Source organism: Drosophila takahashii, chromosome 3R, assembly GCF_030179915.1.
Source record: "Drosophila takahashii strain IR98-3 E-12201 chromosome 3R, DtakHiC1v2, whole genome shotgun sequence".
In the NCBI taxonomy this organism is placed as follows: Eukaryota; Metazoa; Arthropoda; class Insecta; order Diptera; family Drosophilidae; genus Drosophila; species Drosophila takahashii.
Genome location: NC_091681.1, coordinates 8,097,057 through 8,115,011, shown reverse-complemented (window position 1 = coordinate 8,115,011; position 17,955 = coordinate 8,097,057). Strand labels below are relative to the sequence as shown.

The following is a 17,955-nucleotide window of genomic DNA, read 5'->3' as shown; positions in this document are numbered from 1 at the left end:
GATTTTACATTATATAAGAACAATTTTAATTTGATATGCGGCCAGATAAATTTAAACGGTCAAAAAGAGTATTTCATGTAAAAACGCTATGGGCATGACCTATAATTTACATGGCTATTTCTATTTTACGTTGAAAATGTTTTTTTTTTTTTGTAGCTTTTAATTTCAGTACGTAAAGCCACACAAAAAATATACCAATCGGGCGTGAAACCCAAATCTTTAAGTTGTATTCAGAATTCTTAACTAGATCCCAATTAATTTTGCCCGAATTCAGCGTGCCCAAAACAGCAAATAATATAATTTTCCGAGTTCGTTTTCTTGTATTTACAGTGTCATTAGATTCAATTAATCAAAATAATAAGTAATTGACCCCATTTTTAAAACATATAATTTAATTACAAAAATTACTTTTTTATTATTTAATAAAAAAGTGGTGCAAGTTAAAGCATCCCATATAATAAAATTTTATGAACATTAATTAGTTATTATGAATAATATCGCTTCCAATCTCTGCAACATAATCTATGAATCCGTTAAAATTAATATTTTTAAATTCACAAAAAAAAAAAACTTGAAATGATATATCAATTTGTCAGATTCCAGCTACTTCTGCCTTGGGAAAACCCCAATACCAGCACTGCCGCACATACATTCCCACCGCCGTGGAAAACCGAGCGAGAAAAAGAGCCAGCACGAGCTGATGGCCCGAAGACGCCGACGAAGCCGAGGAAAATCAAATTGCGATCAAGAGGCCGTCGAGCGAGCGCAGAAAGAAAGGTCTATAAAAGAACAAAGCGCGCCAAGGCTGGGCATCAGTTTGATTCGAGCCAGCAGCCAGAGCAATAGCTGCCCCCAGTGACTCCAGACAGTTATTTTTGGCCAAAGGACTAGCCCCACCACCACCTGTGTAGCACCTGTCGCGCGGTGTGCCGCGAGTGTTGTCGTGAAAAGTGTGAAAAGTGCCTTAGAATGACATTCAAGCAGTGGCCCTGGCAGGCCCTTATCAGCCTGCTCTCCGTGTTGTTCCTCGCCAGTAGTTGTGGGGCGGCCACCGAGCAGCTGGGCAGTCCGCCCAGTCCGTCCCAGAACGCCGGGGCCCGGACCCTTCTGCGGGTCTACGACGAGTGCACCCGCGCCGAGGCCGGGTTCGTGCCATGTCTGAAGAAGAAGGCCATCTCCTTCATCGACCGCCTGGCCCCCATTGACGCCATTAACGTGGCCGAGGGCATCAAGCTGGTGCGCCTGGAAGCCGCACCGCGTCCTCCGGCCACCAGCGAAAACGAGCTGGAGTCCTCGCTTCCACGATCCGGGAGCGATCGCGACGCCAAGCTCACCAACATGCTCATCGAGCGGCTCAGCTACTTCTTCAACGGACACTCGCTCCAGGTCAGCTTCCCCAAGCTCACATCCGACGAGATTGGACGCGGCTTAGAGGAAGGTAAGATTTCTGGAGGGGGTCTAGGGGCTGGGGTCTCTAGAGTTTGTACAAGATATTATGTCAACAAGAACTAATTACCTTCAGCTAATATCGAATTAAAGAATTTTAAGATTTGTCAAGTACTAGAAACTTAATACTTATTAAAAAAAACCTACATCTATGCTTAAAATTACCAGATCAAATAGACTTTCCTAAATCAAGTTTATTGCGGGGTATAATTTTCTTGGTACAAAATATTTTTCGCTACACATCATGAAATTTTAAACAAAAGTGTTAGTGTATATAAAATAATGTCCATGAACTTGCATTAACATCAAAATGACTTTTAAGAATAATAAGACCGTTATTTAACACTAAATTGCCTTAAATAGTGAAATTAGATTTTACTGGTTTTCAAGGAAGGAAGAAAATTTCAAAAGCCTATAGCTTCTGTATATTTCCTCATTAGTTAATCAAAAAGATATTTTCAATCCTTTGACTTCTGATGGACAGTTATTACATTTGGTCCCAGGTCTCTTCCACGAAAGCAAAGATTTCATCAGTAAACAAATCGATCCACCGCACAGCGCTCAATCTCAATCATCACTTTGGGCGGTCTAATTGCGGTTACCGCTAATACCCCAGTATCCATTGCGCGTAACAGTGACATAATTTGACTCCGGCTGTGACTCTGGCCATGTCGCCGGTAATTTGCAGGCAGTTATTAGAGCCAAGATAATGCTCCGAAGTGTATCTTGGCTGGCAATGACATTCGCAACTGCATCATCAGCAACCGCTGACTGGCCCATTTCCTGGCTTATCATTCTGCATTGTATGTAAACAGGGTGAGTGGGTTGGCAGGGGGCGGGAACCATGCGGAGGGGCACATCGTGCTGGCTCTGGGAAAATGCGCAATTGTTTTTATTTTTTGTTCCCCCCTTTATAACGCACAAACGAGAAAACTCGTCCAGCAACTCAGGAATGACCCAGAAACCTTAACAACGACATCAGACAGACGGTAGCGACAACGTCGAATAAAAAATGTCATGCCAGAATTTCGTGTTACCCGAAAACAGCCGAGTAACTTTGTTAGCACGAAGTCTAACCACTCTGTTTGAATAAAAATTGACAGCATTTAGAAATATTTAAAAATAATTTTTTTAAGGAATTTCATTTTAACACGAAATAGCCTCTGATAAATGTATCTTTTAAAATATTAATATTAACATGTTAACTGACATATATTTAAAAATATGTATTATTACATTATTTCACTACAGAAAAAGCATATAATTCTAAAAATAAAATAATGATAATAACTAAATAACATAAAATTGGACAGCTATTTTGCTCTTGTGCCTACATCAACAACGGATCCCAGTCTATCAAACTTTAAGCCTAAGTACATAGCCCCCTTGAAGGGCAGGGTACCACGAGTTAAAAGCAAAAACTAAGCCATGTCTAGATGTCATGACCATGTCAAATGCAATGAAAGTGGCGACCACGTTTCTCTGCCGGGGCCACGAAAAACAACTCCTTGACTAGGCCACTGGCATTGGCATTCCCATTTTGAATGCGAGCTGTCGTCAATTACAAATTTGACACAAGCACTTACTGCAACATCCACATCAAGATCGCAATGCAATGCAATGAAAAGTGAACTTACTTTCACGCCACATGAAAATTTCTTTTACTTTCAAATCATTGATCAAGATTTTTAATCGATACGAGGAGCTGGAGTGCAAGTTGGCCAACACTTTCCCAATGGCACAGCCATTTTTGGCTAATACTCGTTGCTAGAGATTGCGGCGATCGATTGGGATGCCTGCTTAAAGCTGGTTATGACTGTGCGATCATCGGTCTTTTGGGCAGCATTAGTGTCCATTTCCATTTTCATTTTTTTTTGTTTTTCATTTCCATTTTCATGTCCGAGTCCATATCCATGGACGTGCCCATGTCGAAATGCAATTTTCACCAGCCTGGCAAGTGAAATCGCCTGCAGTGTCCCTAATGAAGGCAGCGAAATGAAAGCCACACACGGTGCTGCCAAAACGGAATGCCAGAGCCTCATTCACCAGGCACTCCAGTGCCTGGGAGAGCATTCTCACACAGCCTTTGCTTAATTGAGCTGGCACTTTCACCGTCTTTTCAATATTTACAGGGCTAGGAATCTCTAGAGAGCTTGGAAGATCTTCAGAGCTCTAATTATACCGAGTATTGTTTTCGCATTCATTTTCTAAGGGCTATTGTTCGTGGTTTTGCTGTCTACTTAGTGAGCATAAGTTAATATTAATTTCTTGTAAAAGAGCGACAACTTTATCGTCTTTCTTTTCTATTTTAAATTTTGGTTACATTTTTATTAATTTACTTTCTTTAACTTTAAAGGTAATTAATGTGTTCTTTTAACTTATTTAATTACCGAACTGCATATTTTATACTACTTTTTTTTACCTTAATAACATAACCTAATAACATAATTAAACAAAAATAAGTACGTTAGATTAAAATAAGATAAGTAGTAACTAAGTAAGTTACCTTCTCGGAGCAATTATTAGGGCTTTAAAATCACCTAAATAAATTACAATTAGCTTCTTGTTAATGCTACCATGCAATGAAAGCCTAAATTAACCCAATATTCCCTTTGCAGGCCGTGGCAAAATGAAGAAGATGATGGGCATGATGATGATGGGAATGGCCATGAAGATGATGAGCATGGTTCCGATTGCCATGGGAGCACTCTACATACTGGCGGGCAAGGCGCTGATCATCTCGAAGATCGCCCTGCTCCTGGCGGGCATAATCGGCCTGAAGAAGCTGATGTCCGGCAAATCGTCGGGCGGCAGTTCCGGCTGGTCCTCCGGCGGCGGCGGCGGAGGAGGCGGTGGCTGGTCGTCCGGGGGCGGCGGAGGAGGAGGCGGAGGTGGCTGGGACCGGCGATCCCTGACCGAGGCCCAGGAGCTGGCCTATCGGGCCCACAAGCAGGAGCAGGCAGCGCACGCGCAGAGCCATCCCCAGCTGCAGCATCTGCATCCGAAGGCAGCGGCGCCGCAGGTGACCAACTCGTAGACGGTGAAGGGAGAAGGAGGAGGAGGAGGAGTGACACCAAGTGTTAGATAGCTGCATTTATCTTGTGGATAAATCACGGACGGCGGACGGCGGTCGGATTGTAATTAGATATACATAAACTCTCTTTTTGCACTTGCACTGCGGGGCAGACAAGAAGACCTGATGCACTTCCAACGGTTCACTCGACGCACAGTGGCACCCATGGGTACATCGGACGAAATGTATCCAGAACGTGCGTTCCCACTGGCAATGCGGATTTTTTATAATGATTAGTATTTGCTTTAATCGATTATGTTTTGTCTTACGTATCGCTCTGCCCTGCTCTGTTCTTCCATCCGAGTTTACTGTTACTGAACTCGGCCTCTGCATCTTTCCTATATCGACTCTGTATCTGCATCTCGCTGTGCTTTGATTCTTATGGCTAACTGCACTTGCTTTTTCAATTACCTCTCGTACTTCCGCTTCGGCAGCTCCGTTTCCATCTCACTCCACCAGCGCACTCACACTAACTCTAGCCTGTCTAACTGTACGTAGGCACTAAGTGTAATAATTTATTTAACTTATTTATTTATTTACTAGCCGTAAGTGTAAATCGCATGTAAGCAGCAAAGTTTTCAAAAAACAGAAAAACAAAAAAAAACATACAAATAAAATCACTGATACCAATTGAAGGCCAGCTTTTTGGCATGAAGGCGGGAAGGCGGAAAAAAAAGAAGAGGGAAGGTCAAGTTAAAGATACTGGGCCAAATATTTACGCTTCCTGTAACCATTTGCCGGAGACTACTTCCGCTTGCCTTGGCGAGGTCCCAATAAAACTTGGCCCCATCTCCGGCTTCCATTAATTCTGGTTGTAGTGTCCCAGGGTGTTTGTCCCATATTCGGCAACCTTATGGCCCACGTTTATTGCTTTGGCCAAAACACACGAGCTCACAAGAGATTTGAGACGAGAAGCAAGTTGGTCCATAGTTCAGCTGTGTAAACATTTTCCAGGCCACGGACACAAGGAGAAAAGTTAGTGGGCTGTGCAAGTACGAGTATTGCCCCCTGACTTTGTTCATAACAAAACATACCCGAGATTCCAGGGGGGGAACAATAATGAATTACGTAAAATGAATCATCATCCAATTAGTTGTGTTCGGAGTAATGTATTCTGCTGGCCCATGAATATCTGTGGGCCTGCGTTAAGTAAGTTAAAGCTGTTGGCCCATTCGACTTTAGTTAAGGATTATGCTTGTCATTGGATTTCATCACTTAAAAGCCCCTCGCTTCCAGCTCATTAAAGTCCTTTACTTAAATTTCCTGAAGACTTCAAAACTCAGTCTTTTACATATAAAAGTTATGTAATAAACACATCAAGTGGCAATTATATCACAACAAGAAGGATGATGCAAAATTGTCTTTGGCCTTGTAACGAAGAATTGCATTTTGCAATTTAATTTTATCTGCCAGTAAAACGAGAATGGTTAGACCAAAATTTATCGAATTTAATGCGGTCGACATTAATTACGTAAATTTAAAACCTCTTAAAAACATATCGAATAGTAACAAACAAAATGATGCTTTATTAATATTACTTATAAATAAATTAATGGATTTTGTTATACATATAATTAAACAAATTCGAGATATAAAATCTGGAATCTGCAATTAATATTGTGTTGAAAAGCAAAGTTGTTTTATTATAATCTGCCTTTAAGACTCGGCGTGTGCAATATAATGGCTTTTATTTATACTAAAAGTAGCTTTACGTTTTAATTAATACTGTGAAATAAAAAGAGTGTTGTTTCAAATTCAGTTTCGGTTCTATTTAGATACAAAAAGTCTGCAGCGTTATGTGTTTACAAGTATAATGCTAATAAGGGAATGGTTGACCTTCAAATATAGATCCCCCAAAAATGCTAATTGGAATTGATAAAATTACAAGATGAAAAGAAACGCTCTTGATTTAATTTAAATACGATTCACTTTTACTTTTATTTGTGTGTTCGTCAAGCAGTCTGCCGATTATCTCAAACTAGTTTTACTGATTCGGGAATAACTGCCATAAATGAGGTTCGGGTTGCTTGGCTATGGAAGATTTTTTTCAGGTACATAAACGGGTTTATATCCGGAGTACAGCCATTTGGCGAAGGGAGTGATAGGGGCCGCTGGAGGCAGTGTCTCTTGCTTACTTCGTTTTCCACCAGCCGGATTGACCCCCGTAACCACCACCGTAGCTACCTCCGTAGCTACCGCCGTAGCCACCTCCGTAGCTACCGCCATGAGTGGTAGTGATCACTTTGTAGAAATCCACGCGGCTGGCACCTCCATGACCACCACCGTAACCACCTCCGTAGCCACCTCCGTAGCCACCTCCGTAGCCACCTCCGTAGCCACCTCCGTAACCACCTCCGTAGCTTCCAGAGTTCCAGCCACCACCTCCTCCGTAGCCACCTCCGTATCCACCTCCATAGCCACCGCCTCCTCCATGTCCTCCCTCATAGGTGTTGATCACCTTGACTACCTGGACTCCACCGCCGCCACCACCTCCGTATCCTCCTCCGTAGCCACCACCGTATCCGCCGCCGTAGCCACCGCCACCACCGCCTTTGCCCCCCTTCAAAAGTTCCAGAAGGCCTGCATTGGCTGTTGCCAGAGTGGCGGCCAGCGCCAGAAGACATACAAAAACCTAAGCAAGGGGAAAAGGATATCAGTTCGAATTTAATCCTTTCACGAGTCCGCTTCGTTCCTAGGAACCACTCACTTTCATTGCGGATTGCGAACGCTTGAGAAGCACAAGTAGAACTAATGCCAAAAGCCAAAATCGCTTTCGATTTAATAGCTGGCTGACCAAACCCCAGCAAAGGTGGCTTAGTGAGCGGCCATATGTCGCACACGCTTCACTTCTCTCCAAAAACAAGGTCTTTTGACTCATCAGAGTGACTTTGCCATTAAACCAAATCTCGTGCAGCGCTTCGATTAAAGCCGGAGTGGCCTGGACGATTCCCGAAAATAAATTTATGATTTCCATTAAAACAGGGCGTAGGAAGACTTCTGCGTTGAACTAGTTTTACGGCTAAATTAGCCGGGTTGCAAACAAGGCAGTCCAATAGAGTGCAAGCTGCGATACAAAATATAAGCGTCAAAAACAAAGTCACAAATAAACCGGAACAAATTTTTTTAAAATTATATCGTTTAAGACTATAAAATTCTTAAAGTGAAAAGTGTTGATTTTGAATTAAGGTGTAATTGAATTTAAAAAAATGTTTTGATTTAAAATAAATCCTTGTTTTATTTATTCTATTTATAATTTTGTTTTATTTACTACATAATTATCATTTAAAGATGTAAATTAATTTAAAAAAATGTCAAAAAGGTATATATTATATTTCATATTAGCTTATCTTTGCTTATTTAACAATCTCTAATATAATAATTAATTTAAAAAAACAAGCTAGAAACAAATAACGAGAAATATTATCTCTGTGCACTATTCTCAAAGTCGCGCCACGAGCAGTGCGAACAAATGCAAGACGGCTTGTCCCAGTTGTTAGCTCATCATAATCACTAGCCGAAAACCAGCCACATGCAAATTTTCGGTAATAAAAAATAAATGCTTTAAATGTCTCAAGCTGGCTTGATTCATGTCTGATCATCTGTGGCCGGCATTATCATACATACATACATGAGACAGCAAAACAATGCCAGATAAAATACGGGTTTCGCACTACTGAAGACATGGAGGAAATAAGCTACAGTCACTCTCCATTATGATCCTAAGCTCCCCGAATGAGTTCCTTTGGTCGCTATCAATCATAGCTAGCCGTTAATGGCCATGCTCTGAAAGCCATTTCGATTGCTATTCACAAGCCACCATTATCACTCAGGCTATTTCACTTATTCCGTGCCATAAGCCTATCCCATACATCATTCTGAATGCGGATAATAGAAAAACAAGGCAGAAATGGAGTTGAATCTAGCTGAGAACTGCATTCTGGCCAGGACTACATGGAAATGAACGCCAAACATTTCTGAAATGGCATGAAATAAGTTAAATTATTCGTCACAAACATGGTTTGACACACAAATATTTACCTTATAAGAAAGTGACGATTATTTTAATTTGATACTTTCACAAATCATCTGTATTAAAATGATGTTCGGTTTCGTTCCAACATTTTAAAATCTTTTTTAAAATACGCTTTAATCTCTATTTGGATGCTCAATCAAATCAGAATAAAGATGTTACCTTTTTTCCATCCGGATGGGAGCTGCTCCTTGTAAAGGAGCTGCTGAATCAAAAATTAAGGATATATAATAATTCGACTGCAAATACAGATTTATTAAGTAGATTGCTTTTAAGTTCTGATAAATTTATTAATGGACAAAAAAACTTAGTTATAACCAAAAGTCAACTCTTTTAAAGTCAACTATTTCGATGCTCGATCAAAAAATATAAAAATGATATTAAATCGTATTATTGTTCGTTTTGTTTTTTATATGTAGATTTATCTAGATTTTTGTTCAAAGTTTCATAGCGATGACACATCTAGAAGTACTTATGGCCGCGGCTCCATACAAGCCCGACCACTGTGCATCTGTTTACTTCACCAAAACTAGCCATTTTTTCGGGGTTTCCTTTTAGCCACAAGCCTAAAAGTAAGCTTCACTAAAAGGTTGAAGCTGGGAAACCTGTTCAAAAGCCGGCCAAGTTTTTTTACCAGCTTTGGGACGAGCGAACAGATGGCACCCAACAGTATGTGACAGGGGAATGGAAAGCAATAAGGTGAGTGCATTGCCAGAGAAACTGCATCACAAAACCCAGAGGCACTCACCGATTCACCTCTTGTGGCCCATCGTCCATTTGGGAAGATTAAACGCATGGCAAGCTAAGATGCGATGCTGCATTCAAATTGAGGCAAAGACCAAACTTATTTGCCGCAGGCAACAGGTGGAGAGAGAGCCATTAGCACGCACGGACCTACAATTACGCGAAGTTAACCATTGGGCACACTTTCCCAGGGCCCAAAACCTATATAGAATAGTGGCAACAAGTGCAAGGCCATCAGTTGGACTTGTGGTTTCGAACGTGCAACAGGGCAATAAAGTAGGAAGGTGGCGAAAAGTGAAAACTCACAAAACGGGGCTCCAAAGCATTGTTTTCTAATTAAAGTGGCAATGCCTCAATGGGCTTAGCAGCACGTGTTGTGCTCCCTGGAGCGTTAATCTTCGATCTGCCAATGACACCCCACTCGTCATCTGTGAAAATTTACATAAGTGGGAACTGGGAAGTGGCCTGTGGTCGGTCTCCTCCACCCAATCCGGTTACGCCTGACGGCTTACCCTTTTGCGTGTGTACACAGTGAAAAACTGTTTATTATAATGTAAAAAATAAAACAAAGTAAACATTTAAATTTGAACAGAGAGCTAGAGTTTATAGAATTAATTATATCTCGGTTTCCCCTTAGGACTGTTTTTAACAGAAATATTCAGCATCGATTTTTTTTAGAGGCGCAAATGAAGGCGCAAATGCTGGTATTAATATAGTTAATCATTTCAGAAATTTTGATTTGTTTTAAACCAAATTTTATTTTTTTGGAAATCCGCTGGCTTTGTTTACTGGAAATCGTCTGTGCTAAGCTTCACCATCCTCACCTTAACTCATCAAAACATTTCAAATAATAAATCAATTAATAGAATGTTTTTATATAATACCCTATTTCTTTTCGTGTGTGCTAGGTAAAAGTCTTGGATGTAAAAAGCTATCAGGGGGATCAACTCGGCGGTTGACCGCAAGAAAAAAGCCGCAGCACTTTTCGGCGAAAGGCCGTTAAATCGCTCAACCAGAGAGCACCATAAACTGTCGAATGGCCAGTAGAATTTGGTCTACAAAGATCTCGAAACATTCACCTCCTCACAGTTCGATTCTTGACGGCGTGCGGAGTGCGTGTGTGAAGTGGAAAGCCCAGCCGAAGGACCCACAAGGAAAATCGAATCCAAAATGTGGCTGCGACAGGTGTTGGTGCTCGGCATTTTCGGGCTCATAACAATGAAGGTGGCAAGGAGCGCCGCCAGTCGGTTAAATAGCGCCACTTCCACTTCCGCCGGCAGCCATGGCCCGCAACTCAAGCTGGAGATGAATGCATGGCAGCCTTTCACGCAGCACAACAATTGGCTCATCCTCCAGGCAACAGCGCCCAGCTCCATGCAGCCGCAGCGAGAAGAGATCCGGGAAAGGCGAAAGGAGCCGGAACGACTTCCTGTCAATTTCTACGCCTACAACCATCGCTATAACGAGAGCTCCCCGTCGCCAGGCGGAAATTACAAACCGATTCCTCCCAGCGATCCAGCCGGCTACGTTTTGGCCATCAGCCAGCAGATGCGACGGGGCCAACTCCTACGCCAGCTGCCAGAAGCGGAGGAAGCCGAGCCGGAAGTTCACGAGGTGGCTGCGACTTTAACCCACCCGGCTAACGGTGATGGTGATGATTATGATGATGCTGTAAACGAAATCCTTCCTACGACAGCGGGAGCAGGAGAACAGGCGTCCCTCCGGGGAATCGAATCCTACTTGGAGCCCTTCGAACGAGTTCTGGTTAAAGTACGCAACTTCTGCGACGCCCTGAAGAGTGTGATTAGCGACGAGGCAGGTGGGTAATTTTGCAGAAAATTCGTTAAAAAGCTAGGTGTCAAGAACTTTACCAACTACATTAGATTTATAGTGAAGTCTTACTTCTAAAACTAAATAATAAATAATTTAAATTTAAACAGGGACAGCGACAGTACCATATTTGTAAAATAAAAATTTCAATTCTTAAGTTAATACTGGTATTTCATGATTTTTATTTAAAAAATTAAAATAAAAATACAAATCAGATATCTTTCACACCAAGCGGAAAACAAAAAAAAAACAGGATATATTTCATGTGATATACTAACAGCAAAGTTTTATTTTTAATATTTCAAAATAATACAAATAATAGGTAGGTATATGGTCATAGCCACTTTTCAAATAATGAATTTGCGCTAGATTTCAAGCAGTCGCTTTGATGATTGCATGATTTAGCTAAGTTACGGGTGTTTGATAGTCGAGGCACTCGACTTAAGCGTTTTCTATTGTTTTAAATTAAATTCCAATCAGGCGGTTTTTTGAAGATACTTAGACCTGAGATGCCTTTATTTTGTTTGCTTGATTATTTTCTGTCCTTTTTTACGGAAAACGGATTAAGATTAAACTTGATTTTAAACGGCTTACTGAGCCGTAAGACAATCTTTCCCAGATTTATAAATCTAATATATACTTGATACTTGAGCTTATGCAACTGACGAGCGACCATGACCTCAGGGCGCCTGTGACTGACCATTTAATTACGTGGCTAACTAATGCTTTCGCTCCTCCTCTCGCAGATGAGGCCGGTTCAAATAAATTGGATGCCACCACAAGCGAAGCAGCAGCCACCACAACACTGCCAGGTGCAACATCAAAGGACCTCCTGGTTCAAGGTCGCGCCCAACGCCTGGCCTCGCAATCGGAGGGCCGCAAGCTCAAGAAGCTGAAGAAGAAGATCCAGAAGCTGCTGTTCCCCCTGCTGATTGCCTATAAACTGAAGTTCCTCACCCTCATTCCGGTTTTAATCGGCGGGCTCACGCTGCTCGTGGGCACCACGGGTCTGGCCGGCTTCTTCTTCGCTCTCTTTACAGCCGTAATGAGCCTAAAGAGCTCCGGAGGTGGCCATGCTAGCAAGTCGCTCGTCTTGAAGAAACTCTGATGAGTTCCGATTTTAAGCACATTCAGATTAGACTAAAGTTGGCCACCTGTTCAGTCAGCCAGCATTGATTCGTCTGGTGGCTACAAGCGACGCCGATTTTCAGCGATAGTGACGGCGCGCCCTTAAATGTAATGAAGTATTTGTATATAACAGCATAGTCTCCCAAGAACGATAAGCGAATTTACAATTAGATTATTGTAAATTTAGACTAGACGAATTTGTAATACCCTGGTGGCTAAGAGGGGTTTTTTTCTGCAGACTTTTCCACAAAATGATCTTTTTATTAAACATATATTAAAATGTTCTTTATAACGCTTTTCGAAGTATCTGGAAGCAAAAGTGTGCCTAATATGAATTTATAAAGGTTCTTGTAATTTATTACAAAGTACACTAAATTGTTTGTATACCCTTGCAGAGGGTATTATAATTTCAGTCAGATGTTTGCAACGCAGTGAAGGAGACGTTTCCGACCACATAAAGTATATATATTCTTGATCAGCACCAATAGCCGAGTCTATCTAGCCATGTCCGTCTGTCCGTCTGTCCGTTTCTATGCGAACTAGTCCCTCAGTTTTAAAGCTATCGCGATGAAACTTTCCCAAAAATCTTCTTTCTATTGCAGGTAGTACATATGTCGGAACGAGCCGGATCGGACCACTACATCTTATGGCTCCCATAGGAATTATCAAAAAATTAATAGAAAAACCATTGTAACTTTGTAGAAAGTAGGCGCTTTGATTTTTGACAATGTAAAAACAACATTTTAAGTAGGCATATCTGCAAGGGTAATTATGTTCTTTTCTGATACATATAATTTAAAATTTGTTTGTAGTAAGGGCTCATTGGTTTCAAGTATTTAATTAAATTTTAAGTCAGTGAAGTTGCTTTAAGACAATGTTGGGCAAGTAGATAACTTTAAATTATGATTTTTAAATTTCTGACGATAGTGTGCAATTTACCAAAATTAAAAACTATACTACATTACCATGTTGTTCACTAAGTAGCGGTTCTTATACTTAAAATACCGAAGAAAATAAATACAATAATATTTAAGTTAATAAAGAATTAAAAGAAATTGATCCTTTCAAAATCTAGTTTTGTTAATTGTAAAGACCTTTAGGAAAGAATTTTTCAATTATCATAAATACAGCCGAATTCCCCAAAAATACCTTGAAAAGGGAGTGTATCGTTTCAGCACCTACCGGATGCCAAATAAAAGTAACGCTGACACCCAACCAACGATAAATTCCGCAGACACTTTGCAGTTTGTAAAGTCAGGGTTTTGGGCATGAAAAATGACGACAGCAAAAGCTTTAACGAATGTTGTCTGCTGACTGCGATTAGTTCCGAGGCACGCCTGTGCATTTGAATGTGTTTGAACGCCCTGTGTATATATAGCATGCACATAAGGCCAGAGTTACATACATATGTGCGGCCCGACAAGATAAGTCCATCTGTCTCGTCTGGGCCTCACCTAATTCAGTTTGGACTTTATTTAATTTCCCGGCGAAAATACATATAGTCCATCTAGGCAACTCCAGTAATTGTAGAGGCGAACTTCGTTTGCCACCTTAATATTGGTAAAATTTAATTAGTCCTATTTCTGCGTTGCAGGCCATCATCCACGGGGCATTATTGAACATTTACATAAACACGAGTTCACGGAAAGCCTTTAAATGGAATCTAAAATATTTTCAGGGCCATTCATGTTAATGGCAAAGTTATTAATGAATTTTTAATATCATTTTCATTGGGTCTGCTCTGGACACACAAATTTGATTAAATTTTGTGGCAGCTGTAGGTTTATTTTAAATTGGAAATTGATGTCCAATTAATAAAGCAAACGTTGTAGCCTTAATTACAGGTTTTCCTGGAAGTTTTGATAAGTCAGGCTAATTACAAGTAAATGTAGGCAAGCATTTTTGATATTTAATCTTTAAAAAATAAATTGATGGTTTATTTACTCTTAATTATATTTTTCATATTAATTTATTTTAGTTTCTTAGGATTTTATAAAGCTAAACAAGAGAGAACGCTATAGTCGGGTTCGTGTCCCGACTATCTAATACCCGTCACTCAGCTAATGGGAGTGCGAACGCTGTGCTCGGGTTGGTGTAACGACTAATAATCGTAACTCAGCTAAAGGGAGTGCGAGGGAGATAGATATAGAAATTTTGATTGCGTATAACTTTTTAATGAATGGTCCGATTTGAAAAATGTCTTCTACATTTCGATAGGTATAAATATGCACAACAAAATTGCATTTATACTTTTCGGAAATCTTAAAAGGTGTGGGCGCCAGACACATTTTAAAATCGTTAGTGGGCTATTGTGGGCGTTAGAGGGGGCGTGGCACTCGGCTAAAATAAACTTGCGCTGCGTAGGAAGCCAAAGAATATGTGTGGGAAATCTCAACCTTCTAGCTTTTGTAGTTTCTGAGATCTCAGCGTTCATACAGACAGACAGACGGACAGACAGACGGACAGACGGACAGACGGACAGACGGACATGGCTAGATCGACTCGGCTGGTGATCCTGATCAAGAATATATATAGTTTATAGGGTCGGAAACGCTTCCTTCTACCTGTTACATACTTTTGCACGAATCTAATATACCCTTTTACTCTACGAGTAACGGGTATAAAAAGTATTAGAGCTATTTAAATAAATTTTTTTGGTACCTATTAAAAAACTGTATTCTGTATCCTGTATAACTTATTTATTATTTGGGTTGTGGTTGTGTCTTGTTTTTGATAAAAAATGGCAAAGGGGTACGTGCCTTTGCGAGTGATGGAGAGCATTTCTCTGAAAAACTTTTCCTTGCACAACTAAGAAATGGAAAATGCTAGCCGCCCAAGAAAAAGGGCAAGTGAACCGAAACGGACCGAGTAAAATTCCCTCAAACGATAATGAAGAGTTTTTACTTGTTGATGGTCGGAGCAATTGACCCCCGACAAGAGTGGTGCACACAACCCAATAACAACAACAAAAGGGTACAGTGAAACGTCTGCAGTGAGCCGTTCATTAAAGCAGGGAAAATTTAATGTGTCCGTTCACGCTCAAGTAAAACTGAATCGACGGAGCAAAACAAAATCAGCGAAAACAAGGTAGAACACTTGCGAAAAAGTAGAATCATAAATCACGAGTGAATCGTTCAGATTTAAATAAATAATAAATGAAATATAAATGAAATCGATTGGGTTGCTGGAAAAAGATAGACTTCTGAAGTTATACTTTCTTTTTGTTCAAATAAGCTTGCTTTTTGAATTCAATGTTACTAGTGCTGCAAACGCAAGTGTAAACTTGCTGTGCTAGGATAATAATAATAATAATAAAATACCTATTTAAGGAAACAAATGGATTTCAATTATTTATAGTTTTAAAAACTTGAACACGTTTAAGGCAAAATACAAGTTAAATCAAGCTTTTGGTCTTAGAACTTTCTCTTTGTGTAAAGAAGAAAAAAAACGGTTGCGGTATAGAGTGGCCACCAATTGGCCAAGAATATACAGATCCCCAATTGAATCGAAATGCATCGGAGTGCAACGAAGAGAGTACCCCATTACCAGCAGTCTGCAGTGGTCGCCCACTTTTGCTCAGTCGTCTAAGAACGGTGCAACGGTGTAAACATGCTCAAGACATCGATCTCCGTTTTGACTCTGCAGCTGCTTTGGATGGTGTCCTTCGGTGGAGCTTACAGCCTTCCGCCGGTGGTGCAGATGGGTGGTGCTATTGTCGCTGCCGTAGAACAAGACGCCGAACAGGAAGCTGCCAGCGAGCAACAGCAAATGGAACGCGAGTGGCTAACAATGGCCGAAGCCCAGTTTCACAGCCTCATCAACGAAGATCTCAGTCCAGAGGAGGTAAACAACATGCTAGAGATCTGGTCAAACGAAGGTGGGTCTTAATCTATATCCTTTGCAAGGTGACTATTTGAAGAGATTCTTGATTCATTTAATTTTGAGAATTTTTTAGTCAAGTATGGCGAAAATGTCACAGTTCAAGATGGAAAATGTAACAGCGATTTGAATTTTAAATATATAAGAAATATTAAAATTGGTATTAAAATACAAATTATGCCAAGCGTCCAGTTAAGCACCGTTAAGTACTAGTGAAATCCAAAAACTTGATGGATTAGAGTTACATTTTTAAGTTTTTTCGTGAAAATATTTTTTTCAGTGTGGTTTAACAGCTGAAACAGTAAATTGGTTAACAGACATTTGATTCTAACCGACCTTTTAATCAGCATAATCATCCAAATTATAAAGATATGAAGTTTTATGTAGAACAAATATGCAACTTGTGTTAATCCTTACTCTTTTTGGTGATTTTTATCGAACAGGTCGCGGAAAGCACAAGAAGCAAAAAAAACTTATGAAAATGATTTATCCTCTTCTGGCTGCCGCAGCTGTTGCCAAAGTAGTCTTGCTGCCCTTGGTCTTAAAATGGCTGACAGCACTTTCGACCTCATCGTTTGTAATGGGCAAAATTGCATTGGCCACGTCCGGGCTGCTGGCCCTTAAATGGATATTGTCCGGAGGACATGCACATGATCGCCTGGAGATTGTTCATTCTCATGCACCGCTCGTAAAAGGATTACACGGCACGGATCTTTCCTCTAGTGGAAGCAGTTGGATGCCCATTCGACAACCATTTATACCCTTAGGTCTATCCAAAGACCATAACTTTGACAATCTGTACAAACCATTCTTATAAGCTATTAAGAAACGAAAGTAGAAGTGTTTAGGAATGAGGAAAATTCATAAAAAGTCTTTAACTATTATAAAATGTTAAACAAATTTTTGGTTGATGAAAAGAATATATGTGTATATAAATCTAGTGTTAATGTGGAATCAAATCATCTTGACCAACAATACAAACATCTCTTTTCCGACATAGGCCACGTAACTCCCAGCTTCATCAACGATTAATTAGCACATGACTCGCCCGACTTTAACGACATTACGTAGCCGCACCGTTGACGAATTTAGCTGTATGCACGCAGCGCAAAAATTAACAGCACTGCGGTTCCGTTATGCATAAAACGGTTTATTGCGCACGCGTACCGTCCCCATCAAAAATCCCAAGCCATCAAAGTCGTCGCATTGGAAGCGGCACTTCCGCAAGTGCCTGTTGCAATAGACGCCGACAAGCGACGGACTGACTTATGTAAAGAGCACGACCAAGAGCCAAAGTCAACAAACAGGTTGACACAAATCAATCAACATGCTGCAGCCGATATAACAAAGAGCTACGAACCACACCTTGGGTGGCAATATCCATTTGCACTTTAGCAACATTGACCAAACTAAATACATTTTAACCTACGAAAAGAAAATTAGTTTCCCAATAAATTAAAATAAAAGGAATTATTTTATGACATTCAACAAAATTACATAAGGACAATTATACAAAGTTGTTAGTTATTTTGAATTTTACTTTTAAAATTTCTAAAACAATTTTAGGTACACAAATTTTTGCACACAAAATTGTATGGCTTAACTAAATCTTTAACTAATTTAATAATTATAAATATATTTAATCAAATAAAAACACCTCTTAACGAGGTAAAAAACTAGTGACGATCGCACCTTCAACATACAAAAGTTCTGATATCAACATTTGTGACGAAAAATTATACTCGTCATTAAATAGACTTTCTAATATTTTCTCATTCGGCCCGCCCTAGCAAACTATTCCAGCCTTTTTCCCTTCACAGGCATT

At 40.3% G+C, this 17,955-nt stretch overlaps 4 protein-coding genes and 1 long non-coding RNA gene across 8 annotated transcripts; 4 read left to right on the top strand and 1 right to left on the bottom strand.

The window, feature by feature from the left end:
• Window positions 1–828: 828 nt before the first annotated feature.
• Osi12 (DUF1676 domain-containing protein Osi12) lies at window positions 829–5,154 on the top strand. The gene is made up of 2 exons (XM_017140316.2): window positions 829–1,438; window positions 4,065–5,154. The coding sequence occupies exons 1-2, from the start codon at window positions 970–972 to the stop codon at window positions 4,481–4,483; spliced, it is 888 nt and encodes a 295-aa protein (XP_016995805.1). The 5' UTR covers window positions 829–969; the 3' UTR covers window positions 4,484–5,154.
• A 1,273-nt stretch (window positions 5,155–6,427) lies between these two features.
• LOC108056510 (uncharacterized) lies at window positions 6,428–7,557 on the bottom strand. The gene is made up of 2 exons (XM_017140320.3): window positions 7,227–7,557; window positions 6,428–7,151 (listed from the first exon to the last, which is right to left on the bottom strand). Exons 1-2 carry the CDS (start codon window positions 7,491–7,493, stop codon window positions 6,651–6,653), a joined length of 768 nt encoding a protein of 255 aa, XP_016995809.3. The 5' UTR covers window positions 7,494–7,557; the 3' UTR covers window positions 6,428–6,650.
• A 1,963-nt stretch (window positions 7,558–9,520) lies between these two features.
• On the top strand, window positions 9,521–12,335 carry LOC108056505 (uncharacterized). 4 transcript variants are annotated; one of them, XM_017140311.3, is made up of 3 exons: window positions 9,521–9,813; window positions 10,202–11,112; window positions 11,870–12,335. In XM_017140311.3, exons 2-3 carry the CDS (start codon window positions 10,464–10,466, stop codon window positions 12,229–12,231), a joined length of 1,011 nt encoding a protein of 336 aa, XP_016995800.1. In that variant the 5' UTR covers window positions 9,521–9,813; window positions 10,202–10,463; the 3' UTR covers window positions 12,232–12,335. The 4 variants fall into 4 exon arrangements, with proteins under 4 accessions (XP_016995800.1, XP_016995804.1, XP_016995802.1 ...); XM_017140315.3 differs by having other exon boundaries at window positions 9,525–9,577; XM_017140313.3 differs by having other exon boundaries at window positions 9,538–9,569.
• Window positions 12,336–13,406: 1,071 nt separating this feature from the next.
• On the top strand, window positions 13,407–14,167 carry LOC108056513 (uncharacterized). The gene is made up of 3 exons (XR_001769858.3): window positions 13,407–13,771; window positions 13,846–14,028; window positions 14,084–14,167. It is a non-coding gene; the product is annotated as an uncharacterized lncRNA (long non-coding RNA).
• Window positions 14,168–15,798: 1,631 nt separating this feature from the next.
• Osi13 (Protein) lies at window positions 15,799–17,608 on the top strand. Its single transcript, XM_017140322.3, has 2 exons — window positions 15,799–16,128; window positions 16,574–17,608. Exons 1-2 carry the CDS (start codon window positions 15,861–15,863, stop codon window positions 16,945–16,947), a joined length of 642 nt encoding a protein of 213 aa, XP_016995811.1. The 5' UTR covers window positions 15,799–15,860; the 3' UTR covers window positions 16,948–17,608.
• The last annotated feature ends 347 nt before the right edge of the window (window positions 17,609–17,955 follow it).

Excerpts from the sequence above, each read along its gene's own strand:
- LOC108056510 (XM_017140320.3), bottom strand. The coding sequence starts at position 7,493 with ATGGAAATCATAAATTTATTTTCGGGAATCGTCCAGGCCACTCCGGCT. Across the intron at positions 7,152-7,226 it reads GTTCGCAATCCGCAATGAAA|GTTTTTGTATGTCTTCTGGC; the intron begins GTGAGTGGTTCC and ends CCCCTTGCTTAG.
- LOC108056505 (XM_017140311.3), top strand. The coding sequence starts at position 10,464 with ATGTGGCTGCGACAGGTGTTGGTGCTCGGCATTTTCGGGCTCATAACA. Across the intron at positions 11,113-11,869 it reads TGTGATTAGCGACGAGGCAG|ATGAGGCCGGTTCAAATAAA; the intron begins GTGGGTAATTTT and ends CTCCTCTCGCAG.
- Osi12 (XM_017140316.2), top strand. The coding sequence starts at position 970 with ATGACATTCAAGCAGTGGCCCTGGCAGGCCCTTATCAGCCTGCTCTCC. Across the intron at positions 1,439-4,064 it reads TGGACGCGGCTTAGAGGAAG|GCCGTGGCAAAATGAAGAAG; the intron begins GTAAGATTTCTG and ends TTCCCTTTGCAG.
- Osi13 (XM_017140322.3), top strand. The coding sequence starts at position 15,861 with ATGCTCAAGACATCGATCTCCGTTTTGACTCTGCAGCTGCTTTGGATG. Across the intron at positions 16,129-16,573 it reads AGAGATCTGGTCAAACGAAG|GTCGCGGAAAGCACAAGAAG; the intron begins GTGGGTCTTAAT and ends TTTATCGAACAG.